This window comes from Wyeomyia smithii, chromosome 1, assembly GCF_029784165.1.
Source record: "Wyeomyia smithii strain HCP4-BCI-WySm-NY-G18 chromosome 1, ASM2978416v1, whole genome shotgun sequence".
NCBI classification, from domain to species: Eukaryota; Metazoa; Arthropoda; class Insecta; order Diptera; family Culicidae; genus Wyeomyia; species Wyeomyia smithii.
Window position 1 is genome coordinate 72118133 of NC_073694.1, and position 13196 is coordinate 72131328.

Here is a 13196-nt window from a genome sequence, read left to right on the forward strand (position 1 = left end):
AGTATAAATGCCAATGCGAGGAAAATATCAATAATTATCGATAACGCTAAAAGCTTAACGATTCTATCGATAGCCGGCAGCTATCGATACTATCGATAACTATCGATAGGTTTCCCATCCCTATTTACGTTTCGCTGAAGCGATGCGTCGTACAAACATAACATAACATAACTAGAATCTTCAGTTATGCAAAATATGATTTGGAAGTACTGTCTAGCAGTATCCAATCGAATAAATAGTTTCGTTTTCAACTAGGATTTAAAAAAATTGAGTAAAGTTTTCACTGAAAATGTCCATAGTTATTTTTCAGTTTGATACAAAAGTTGATTGATGCATGTATGAAAAAATATGCGAGATTAGAATGTAACGCCCTCGAACATCGAATCGTCGAGTAAACTGTACCATTTATAACCAGTATAATCGATGAAAAATTCAAATCCGCGGAGGAACTGTCAAAAAGCGACTGTTTCGCCATTTTTCATGGATGTGTTCGTCCAGCACCGGATGATACAATACAACAGTTTCGAGAACGTCGTTTTGCGTACGACGCAAATGTGTGTGGGTAGAAGCGCTGCAAAGTTCCCATCATTCCGAGCAACAAACTAGCAAATGCTGCTCTTCGACTCGTTTGGCTCGTTTGTTAACTAGCTGCTGCTGAACTGCTGGTAAACTTTTTGTTTGAAGTCTCGCTGTTGTACCTCTCGTAGTCGACGTCGTCAGTGCGAAGTCGGAAGTTAGCGGCTTTAGTTTTTGTGGCACAACATCCGGTAATCCGTAAAACTCAAATCAACACTCGGCCACGAAAGTAAAATTTGGTTGATGCTCAAAACTTGGACCAATCTGTGAAAGGTCGCATTGCAGGAACCTCTTTGTGTGCATGTGGAAGTTAACTGACGTCCAAAATTATAACCTTCCGTCCGGGATATAGGATTTTCTGCTACGACAAGTCTTCCGGGTTGGAAAAGAACTGACGGGAAGGCAAAACCGTTCGTTCTGTCCGGTGGCCGGAGAAGTCCCATCGAGAAAAACCATTGTGTGTTGAAAACCATTGTTGTGTCACGAAACCTGAGAGGGGAGCGCTACGGCTGCTGTTGAATCTAGTTTTCCATTTTTCTTTTTTTTGCTCTTTTGGTGTGGGTTTGCTGGGCGAAAGAGTAGTGTGCTTTGAAAGTTTTCGATTTTTCTAGTTCAGGTTTTTATTTTCAAGTTTTTGTGAAACGAGCTGCTGCTGTGTCGTAAATTCGAAATCCAGCAAGAAACACCATTTTATGCCATACCGCGGCTGATAGTTTTTTTAGTTATTATTTTTATTCGGTTCTATTGTTTAAAAAAAAAAACGAGTGGCCAGCTTACGCTCTTAACGTCAGCTTTGTGGTGTTACTATTTTAATCGTGTTCCAGTCACAAATCTGACAGAAACTCGGTTAATTCCAGAGGAAATAACACCAGTGTTACAGCTCGCGAAGAAAAAGTTCCAGCCATTGCATTTTTAGTGCACCCCACATTTCAGAGTAGATAAATCGAAGCAGCAGTAGCAGAAAAAAGTGTGCAGAGAAGTAGTTCAAGCTGTATTTGTGGTGAAACAAGAATAGCTCTACATAGGCACGGCAGCAATCAACGACGAGCAGCGGAGGCAGAGTGGAAAAGTGTTACAAACCTAACACCGAACCCTGCCCTGTTTGGGAAAAGCATCGACACGACAGCAGACAAAGAGAGGAAAAATACGACCAAACCATGGATTTCTTCGAGAAGGGAAGCATAGTAAACATCAAACGAAGTGATGGTAAGTACAAAAATTCTCTTAGAATTGTTAGGATTATAATCTACGAACTTCCGGTTCGAACGGCCGTTACCTTTGTCGCATTTGCATGTCGCAAAAAAGCTCCTCCCGAAATTTTGACAGTTGCAATTTTTGTGGATTTATTCTGCGGCAGTGTTGCCACTATCAGAGAGTGTGTGGTTCTTTATCGAAAACTAGAACCCAGTTTTCTAATTTCAAAATTATTCTTGTCAAATTATAATTGTGATCTATTGACAAATAAGAACTTTGGTTTTAGTGTTTATTGCAAATAAAAGACCGCTATTAATAATAGAGGTGTTAGTTTATTATTTAGGATCCTGGATAGTTTTGTGATAGTGGCTAGATAATTATGAATGATAAGCTATGCGTACCGATGAAAGTGAACAAATATTCAGAACTAGTCAACGTTAATAATTACCATTCAATAAAAATTGCAAAAAAAAAATCAACATCAAAAATGAAATAAGATAACAGCCTACCAGCAACAGAAAATATAGTGCTATGCACGTAGAGAAATTTTTGTGGCAGAAAAGTTTAAGAAAATGATAAAAAAAACTTAAAAAACAATACATACCACGAAACCCTCGGGCTTGATTGGTACCGATAGAACTGACCATGATCGCCAAAATTTGGTACATAAAAATGAGACGATTTGTTTCTGGGAAACAAGATATTTAGACACACTATCGAAACAAATTGGAAACTATCATTTTAAAATCATCCCTGAACTTACAGTCTAGTCACAGACAAATAGACGTGCCACTCGATGATGATTCCAACGACCAAAAAATAACGATAATTTTGAAATTTTGCTTAGTGGGCAATGATGCCGCTTGTGTCGCTATAAGCAAGCGTGCACATTCATTACCAAAGTAAAAAACCACCAATAATGCCGCTTGTGTTGACTTAAGCAAGCGTGCACACCCATTAGCAAAGACAAAAACCGTTCTACGAGAGTAAGTTAGTAGGCAATAATCTCACGTGGTGGCGCATGAGTGTAACGTTTCGAATAAGGACTAAGATTTTTCAGTATTTTTGTTCTGAGAGGCATGTCTGTTTGTCTGTGATCTAATCATGGTTCAAAAACATGAACATAAATATCCCACCATTTTCACCAGGAATGTGAAGCAATATTTGCTCTACCGGAACATCTAATATTGGTATGTGGGAAGAATCTCTTGTTTTGTGTGGAGCGACTTCCAGAAGAAAAGGCGTTTTCAAGTTATGATGAATGTAAGCTAAGAAAATTACAATATAAGTCAAGAAAATTACAAATTAAATTTTCATTTCAAGTTTTTTTTTCTGTAAAATAAAATCAAAATTTCAGTTTTTCATGAAATTAATGTTTTTGAGCTACAATGCTTTGAAGAAAGCTTATGCCAAAATATATACGCGCTTTGAAAAAAATACTCAAGATTGTTTACAATCTATTTATTCATTTATTTTTTCTTCTCACGGAATAAGCTCAGTTTGCTGAGTTAGAACTTGTGCAAATTTCATTCCAATAAAAATGATCGAATAAATTTTATGTATTTTCAGATTATTTGGTGGGGTTTTGGTCAGTCATTTTCATTAAAAGATCGAACTATTTACACGAAAAAAAAGAAAAGTGCAACATCACAAACTGTTATTGATTTCCTCTGACAGCAACGAATCTAAAGTTTGTCATTCTGCCAACACTGCTCTGTTGGATGCGCGTGAGTCACGACCAACGGACATCGAGCCCGGTCGTAATCGCGGTGCTTGCTGCCGTCATGAGGTGCGAGAAGGGAAGAACTGCCAAGAAGAGAAGTAAACAAGAATCGAAGCATATGCAATATGCAGTATACTGTTCTGAGAGCTCTGGCTTTGGGTACCTACCCTTTTAAGGAATGTTGTCACTTTATATTGATGTTGCTGTTATTGCCTTTGTTATTATTGTCGCCGCAGTTTACTTATCGGTGATTTTCGATGTAAGCAGCCCTTAGCTGGCGATAAAATAATAAATGTTATCTGTTGCTGTTGTTCTTCTGGCTTTCAAAAATGGCAAGCAACTACCGTTTAAACCTATTTATAGTTATAAAACAGGATTTAATTTGCTTATTTTGAATGTTGCTATAGACTTTCCAACTTGGAATAAATTGAAAAAAAAAATACATGTCTGTTTCGGAATATCTACTAATATATTTAAAAATTGTATTTTATGAAAAAAAGTGTTAAGCACGTGACCTTGATAGATATCGCAAATCTACTGATACTCTCCAAGTCATAGACTGCGGGCTTAATTTTTTTTTACCTTGTTCAAGTTGTATTGATTAGGTAGTTAACAAGATCTATTTTTTCAAAGACCTAAAAACCCAAATTTTTCCATAGTAATAACGTAAAAAGAATCCTGATTTAACGATGTTCAAAACATAGTAATTTTTACACGCTCTCAGAAACTTTCGACTGTACGAACTAGGTACAGAACATTGAACAACATGAAGATATATAAAATTATTCGGCAAAGGCTTTCCCTAACTAACACGCAGAGAATCCTGAGTAAGAAGGATACCTATAACTTGGTGACAGAATCGTGAGAGGAATCGTTTCTGGGAGACGGACAGAATCTGTTCGAATCGCATATGGAATCTAAATGTATGAATTTTCAAAAATATAAATGTAGAAATCTTCAGGTTTCTTTTTGAGAAATCTATCGGATTCGCATACACGCATCCCACAACTAACACTTACTCGTCTTTTCGCTAACTAACGTAAGCTCAGTATCCATCAAAACTTAAACCGTGCCATTGTAGTCGTGTTAAGTGTGTAGGTCGTCATAGGCCACATACGGACCTGTCCCGGTTGATTTTCGGACACTCCCAGATTATTTAACCAACACCCATCAAGCGACACCTTTACTGCCGCTATTCGCATAATAGTCCTATGTAAAAGTTGCGAATCCTATGTAAAATTTGCGAAAATGGGTCCATTTTGGCATGTTTTTTAAGAATAACCATTAGAAAAGTAAGGTTTGATTCCCTCAAACTCGATTTTAATGTCTACTCTTGTAGAGCATGCCAAAATGGACCCATTTCCGCAGAAAATAAAAAAACATAGGACTTCTACATAGGACTGTTATGCGAATAGCTGCAGTTTAACGACTTGGAATCCAAACAGTAGTCCATTGGTGGCATTATCTAGTGCCTATGCTCAGGCTTGTAAACGGTCACTATTTTTATTTGATTTCACTTCCACACAGTCGGCTTTCGCTCATAAATGTAACACAACCATCGCCGCTCACAAAAAGAACAGGTTGGTCAAACGATACTCGCCCATCAAAGAGATGCAAACTGTCATTCGTTTGGCAGCTCATTTCAAGATGGCTTGACAAAGTATTTTTTTTAATTCTTTTAGCACCAATATTTAGTGGTTAATTTGTGGTTTCGAAATCCAATTTGTGGTAATTTGTGGTTGAGTAATTTCTGAGAAATTTTCAGAAAACTGAGTCAAGCCATCTCTGAAAATGATTTCGCTTCAAATGAATCGGACAACGATGATATATACATCAATCGAAAGCTCTTAATTTGTGGTTCACGAAAATGTAGTTTTTGTAGGCATACTTCATAATAAAATAATTAAAAAACTATTATTTAAATTTTTGAACATTGTTTACCTCTTGTTGTCAACACCGACCGTACGCGGCGCTGGTAGACCATCAAGATGATTTTTTCTCAGAAAGCTTTCGTGTAGCGATGAGTATTGTGAAACTAGAGATACTCAGAGGGAGAGATATGCGGTGAGCCAAACGAACCGTCAAAATTGGAGCCAAACGAACAAGAAAGGTAACACCACATTGAGAGATATTGCAATCAGGTACAAAAAAGAACGTGTTTATTTCTATACGATTTCTTGTTCTATTGCAAATATATTAAATACCAATATAGTTCACTTACGTGAAATTATGAAGACAAATTGAAAATGACAGAAGCGTTAGTCACCTTTTCGACCGCTAGGTGCGCCACTTCTGTTTTTGTTCTACACGACATGCGAAATAGAGTAACTTTTGACAATAATATTACCCTAATGGGTACACTGAAAAAAATTCACATTTTATTGTGAAGTGAACTCGGCCGAATATTTTATAATAATAAAGTTCACCTATGCATAAGGCAATCCATGGGTGGTGTTCCACGGTTTGTACGTTTGTCGACCTCCGACAATATTTTGAGTTGTGAAATGGCGACTTCCGGTGACTGGGAAACTGCCGAAAATGACCAAATACCACCTAATATGGGTGTTTCTTTAACCAGAATGATGCTCAGAGGCCAGAAATTGTCTCCAAATGCCATTTTGAAATCCAAGATGGCGACTTCCGGTTTCAAAGAAACAGCGAGATATGACCAAATACCATCCAATATGGGTATTTCCGAAATCGTGATGATGCACTGAAACCACAAATCGACCTCAGACAACATTTTGAGTAGTAAAATGGCGACTTTTGGTGACTGGAAAACTGCCGAAAATGACCCAAATACAACCAAATATGGGTGTTTCTTTAACCAGAATGATGCTCAGAGGCCAGAAATTGTCTCCAAATGCCATTTTGAAATCCAATATGGCGACTTCCGGTTCCTAAACAGTGGCAAAAGACCAAATAACACTCATTATGGGTATTTCCGGGATTGTTATGATGCACTGAAGCTACAAATCGACCTCAGATAACATTATGAATTGTAAAATGACGACTTCCGGTGAATGGGAAACTGCCGAAAATAACCAAATAACACCCAATATGGGTATTTCTTCAACCGGCCGATTTCCATCCAATATGAGATGTTTCGATACCAGAATGATACACAGGAGCTAGAATCGACCACAGACAACATTTTGAATTCTAAGATGGTGACTTCCGGTTTCTGTAGAACAGCCGAAAATGACTAAATAACACCTATTATTGGTGTTTCTTTAACCAGAATGACGCTCAGGGGCCAGAAATTGTCTCCAAAAAAAATAGCCTAAAGGGACCAAATACTACCCAATATGAGAGTTACTTCAACCAGAATGATGCATGGAGCTAAAAATTGACCTCAGACACCATTTTGAATTGTAAGATGGCAACTTCTGGGAAACAGCCGAATACTACTGCATATGAATATTTCCGTAATCGAAATAATGTAAAGAAGCCAAGCATTGACCCTGGACACCATATTGAATTCGAAGATGACCACTTTCAGTTTCTGGAAAACAACGAAAATAACTGAATACCACCCAATATGAGTGTTTTCGGAATAGAGGTGATGTACTAAAGGCAAAAGTCGAGGATGTTGTCATTCCGATAAAACCAATAATTTCAAACGATATAAACAAATCTCAAGAAATCAATGAAATTGGAATGTTGAAAATTATTGAATTAAACACAAAAATAGGCGGGACGAAGTTTGCCGGGTCAGCTAGTAAATACATAAATATGCTGGTTAAAGCAAAGCTGCAAGTGATGAATACGAAGATTAAAACTCGAGAGCAAAAAATTCGGAGGGATAAAAAAAACAAAACTACTTTCAAAACGAAGAAAACTAAACATTAAATAATAGTTTTTGCATAACAGTTGTTATCACTAATTATGTTTGTTTTGTTGAATATCTTTTATATATAATATAATAAAGCTTTTAAACCAATTACACCATGATATGTGTCCATACTTAAATTGTTAAATTGATAGAACATTCAAGTGTTATCTAAGCTAAAAGTTGCACAACAACCATATACGACTATTGACAACCATTGTGCGGTTTCTCCTTTTATCTTTTTCACGAGGTAATTGAAATATTCATTTAATTGTACACTTCGTGGCCTGATTATTGAGCTTGAGCTTGACGGCCGCACATTTCGTAGTTGCTTCCCGTGATGGATCTGAGCTAGTGAAGTTACACAGGGAACCACGTATATAGCAACTTGGGATTAGTTTACCATTTACACGTCGTGGCCTGATTATTTGAATATTTCTTCTTCGTGCCTCGATAAGCTACATCTATTATATTATCAATATTTAACTCCCGGAATGGCATTAGTTTTACATACAAACAATATACGCACGAAATCTGCAACATATTTTTTTCTGTGAAAGTATGAAATTGTGTCAACTAAATCTAAAATTGAGTAAATTCAGTTTCGTGTGTGAGAATGTCACACGCTCACAGAAATTCAACAACAATGCACAGTGGTACAGTAAGGCAATGTAGGCGGACACGAGTTTTTCGATGCGATTTTGTGGTTTTAGAGTAAAATTTTTTTCTAAGAACTTGTTTCTTATATTTAGTCTATTTTTTATGTGCAAATGAAAATTAGGGTGGTCCTGAAATCGACTAAATGAAAAAACTAACTTTTTATTTGCATAAATAAATGTATACATTCATCGGAACAGTTGTAGATCAACTAATTTTAAGCAACTTTCGGTATTTCTTCACAATATTTATACAATATTTGTTCTATCAAATGATATCAAAAATATTATTTATGTTTGCCTTAAACGGAGACATCAATCTATCAAAAGGGCCTATTTTTAAAATAGAAATAGTGGAAACTCTTCATCTGTATAATATATCGACTATGTTTTTTCGTCAAAATTGGCGTATTTTTGATAAAGTTACCGAAGAAAACTTTGTTTTTAATTTGAATTGAAAAAATAGAGCGAAAAGACTGTTTTTGGAAACCAAATTTCATGTCTACAAAAAAGTTTTTTACAAAGTTACTTAGAATTAGTTGGTCTACAAGTTGCCAAAGAATGTTTTATTTCGTTGATTTTAGGACCACCCTAATTTTCATTCGCACATGAATCGAGGACTATGTATAAGAAACAACTTTTTACAAAAACTATGGCTTTAAACCGCAAACCAAAATCGCAACGAAAAGCCTATGTCCGCCTAAATTGCCTTACTGTACCACTGTGCAATGAGTTTAGTTACCTTTTTCACCACAAGAGGGGGTGTTCCCTGTCTGTCTTCACCGGAATATATGGGAAATCCGAGAGTGAACTATATTGTTATTTTAAGATATTTGTCTATTGCCAATGAATGAATTAATAATGCTGTGAGTGATTTTTAACCGGAGTTCAACAAACCTTGTGTATAGGTAACAAAATAAGTGAAGGTGTATAAAATTAAACATAAACATAACATATATCATCTTAACAGTTTTTGCGAAGTACTTCACTATTCTTAAGGACTTTCACCGTCACCACCGATTATACAAGTCGAATGTTAGTCAACATTGCGCTTTGAGAAGAGATCTGGCACCTCTGACATATGAAACCCAGTTGCCGAATTGGCGATTTTTTCACCGCGAATCTCTTCCTCTAAGTATTTCTAGGTGAAACAGTATGTAAACAGCATGGATACTATATGTGCAGATTTGCTGCGAAATGCAAATGTTGATCAATTAGCAGATATTTGTAGTTGACAAGCCTCCGTGTGTTTTACGTAAATTTCCTCGAAATAAGTGAAGTTTTACGTAGACATGCGAGCGTAATTTTCTTGATCTTCGATCAAATCATCTCCGGAAATGTAGTTTTGCCGTTTACCGATTGTTTGAAAAAAAAACCTTAATTAATACACCTAGGGGTGTGATCTGGTCTTTCTCATACAAAATCTATTATATGTTAAAATATATTAGCACATACGTTTTAACTCTTGGAATAAATTACAGCCTGATAATAATAAGGACAATTTTTTGTTTCGATAAATATAATAATATTTTGGTAACCAACTACGCAACTGTATTCGACTGTTGGGTATTTTAGAAACCGGAATGATGCCTGAAGATCGAGAATGGGCCTTAAGCAGGTATTAGACGACGCAAATATTTGCTATTTTTGGTACGATTTTTGTTTGCACAAAATAAAATCTGTATTGAAAAAAAGCAAATATTTGCTTCGTCTAATACCTGCTTCAGAACTGTAGGGAACGGTTGAAACGCATGGTAAATGCCCAAAGGTGTGAGTCCCGACTAGAATTTAAATTCGATATTTTCTCGTCTCAGGATTATGCTACTACTACTACTCTTTGAATAATAAAACAAAAAAACTTTCAACGGCAGCGACAACTGTATGTCGTATACAGTAAGGTCGCTTTTTACGCGGTTTTTTTACGCGGGTTGCTTTACTCCATTACTCAAAAACGGTACAAGATATCGACCTCATTTCAATCACGTTTTCCGTTTTAGGCCACGAGTGATCATATATCAGTTTTAAAAAAAAATCAATTTTTGGTGTAAATACTCAAAATTTAAAATACTGAATTTTGGTCTCTAGATTGGCCACTATCATATTCAAACGAGGTTTTAACGTTTTAGGACGGTTCTCTTTGTTATATTTGCAACTCAAAAAAGACGTTTTACAAATTTGGAACGCATCCTCCGCGTAAAAAACGACCTTTAGCGTATATAAACGACTGTCGATATGTTCTAGATAACCCACTAGCACTAACATCGGCAGGTGCCAGTACTATGCTCATCCAACGCCGCGTACGGTCGGTGTAGACAACAAGAGGTAAACAATATTGAAAAATTTAAATAATAGTTTTTTACTTATTTTAATATGAACTATGTCTACAAAAACTACATTTTCGTGAACCACAAATTAAGAGCTTTCGATTGATGTATATATCATCGTTGTCCGATTCATTTGAAGCGAAATCATTTTCAGAGATGGCTTGACTCAGTTTTCTGAAAATTTCTCAGAAATTACTCAACCACAAATTACCACAAATTGGATTTCGAAACCACAAATTAACCACTAAATATTGGTGCTAAAAGAATTAAAAAAAAATACTTTGTCAAGCCATCTTGAAATGAGCCGTTTGGCAATGTGATTTCGGCCTATTTCTGTCTACTTCGTTTTATTTATGTTGAGAAATATTATTACAAGATCAATGATACAAATATTTTTCGGAGTACACGCACCCAACGTGCGTAATTCTCATTTATAGAAAAAAATTTAAAATACGTTTGAGGAAAACAATATCGTGATGGCGATGACATGTTTGCTCAAAAATGTATTAAGACAGCGAACCTTGGTAGCGTCAGAGGAAGAAGAAGACGATTATCGCTGTGAAAAGTGGTTCTACCTTCACCATTTCGAAGCCTACCTAGGCTGCATAAGTTACTTGAAAAGTGAAAATAAGTCATGAAAAAAAGTTCGTTTTTGACAACACATATAAATCGGTCGTGTTTTGCCAAAAGTGAACGAGGTCTGCATTCCGAATTACCTAGAAATGCTTGATAACGATAATTGGAATTCAGAGAAAATAAAACAAAAAAAAAATATTACAAATTTGGTTCAAATTGGATCTTTGGATATCATTCCGGTCTCTAAAATATCTATATTATGTGCTATTTACCTTGTTTCATTTATTTGTTTTCACCAAAAGTCCCAGTGGAATCTATTCCGGAAGGACCATTTCGAGGGAATATCACCAAAATACTCAAAACCATACAAATGGCCTGTGGAAGTAATTTTATATACTTTAAACCAATTAATGTGAGATTCTATTTAAATACTCATAAAATTCCTCAGTTTTTGAACATATCCCTGAAAAACTGATGTGTGAGGAATCCTAGGGACTCTAGGCGAAACCTGTCTGTTCGTCCAGATGACGCCGTCCCGGGTAGAATTAATTCATATATATCCAGACGAACACATACGGTTCGCATGGATTCCATAGGATTCCTCACATTGGGCGTCTTCTATAAGGTATCCCGAAAAAAAAATCCGCAGGAATGCTCTATATACGGGACTAAGATTCTTGAATGAGGATCGCGTTATAAGAATTCTTCGGATTCCAATTAGAGATGGTCGGGTTTGATTTTTTTCAAACCCGTACCCGACCCGAACCTGAATTTTTTTTTCGGTCGAAACCCGAACCCGAAACTTTTTTTTCGTTCAAACCCGAACCCGAAAATTTTATTTTCATCAAACCCGAACTCGAAATTGTGACACCCGAACCCGAGATTTCATAGATTTTATAGTCGGGCTTCGGGTTTTTTATACCCAAATCCGACCTACACCTGGCATTTTCAAACTCGAACTCGACCCGAATCCGAAAGTTTTTTTTTCACCAAACCCGAACCCGACCCGTACCCGACACTTTTAAAAATTTTCAAACCCGAACCCGACCCCTTGACCATCTCTAATTCCAATGTGGAATCCTGCAGAATCCGGTGAATTTTCACTACACGCGTTCAATCTCGTTCAAAAATCCTAGTCCCAAATACAGGGCATTCTTGGGGATTCTTTTTTCAGGATTCCTTTTCAAGACGCTCACGATTCCAATGTGAGGAATCCTAGGGAGCCTATGCGAAAATTTACTTTTTTTATTACGAGGGATGAACGTTAGTACTTGTTTGTCAATTGAATTTTCCAGGCGATATATAAAAATCGAATGCAATGCATTGCATAATTTCTGTTTGTAACACATTGAGTCATATCTTTACAAGACATTACGCACAAGGGTTGCTATTTGGTTATATTCTTTGAATAGAGAAAAAACAATCAATCAATTAAGCATTCGCATAACTTATTGGAGCATTTGTGTAATTAAACTAAGAAAAAACGGTTGCATATTTTGTAAATGAAAACGTTACTTCATCAGGACATGCTAGCGGTTCACAAGGCTGCGCAATTGAGTATCAACGCGAAAACTTTGGCGAAAATAAAAAATAAAAAAAAATAATTTGTGCTACTGCCAAGTTTTAAAATAGATATTTAAAATAAAGTACATTTGAAAGGCACTAGAAATTATCAAATGTGCTCGAGCTATTATCACAGAGGTCCAAACATTTATTAAAGATTTGAGGAAACCAAACTCAGAAGATGTTGATGCAAACATATTTGTAAGCTAATAAAATGTCGACTTACTTATTATTCTATAAACCCAAATCTTGTGTGACGTATTTCTTCACTCTGCTAAATTTACTCTCTAGAGATAACGTTCAGGGGCTTGTCAGTACCTGGATGAACTGACAAGAAAACAGTTTTGCTTCCACATTTCTCTGACGGCAGCGACTGTAATGGCAGTCAGCTGTTGCTCATGGTGACAGATAATTTAAGGTCGCCGCTTCGTTTGTGTATAACAACGTTCGCCGCAACTCGTAGGCATGGGCTGTTATACGTTCGAGAGATCGGTTTGCGCGTGAACGACCACAGAAGTGCACGTCCAGCCCGGATGGTGACTAATGTTTAAAACCCCAATACAGACGACGACTCGTCGAAATCAAACGGAATGGAAAATTGTGTAGCCAAGAAACGCGACCCACGCGATTCGTATTAGTCGCGAAATATAACAAAGCCGTAGCTGACAGGTTTCCCTGTTTGGAATACGTTCACTGTGTACCTACTTATCTTACGGTTATTTGCGACAAGTACTGGTACCGTTGCTAGAGAA

General features: G+C 36.5%; 1 protein-coding gene across 7 annotated transcripts in view; it reads left to right on the forward strand.

Annotated features, from left to right (window-relative positions):
* Nucleotides 1-528: 528 nt before the first annotated feature.
* The window catches only part of LOC129732135 (kinesin-like protein Klp10A), a 96061-nt gene continuing 83393 nt past the window's right edge, over nucleotides 529-13196 (forward strand). The window contains exons 1-2 of one of the 7 annotated variants that reach the window (XM_055692749.1): nucleotides 529-665; nucleotides 1434-1782. In XM_055692749.1, coding sequence (XP_055548724.1) covers nucleotides 1734-1782 — 49 coding nt within the window. In that variant the 5' untranslated portion in view covers nucleotides 529-665; nucleotides 1434-1733. Of the gene's footprint in view, nucleotides 1783-13196 lie in introns of all 7 variants that reach the window. The other 6 variants (XM_055692720.1, XM_055692713.1, XM_055692739.1 and 3 more) reach the window with 6 other exon arrangements.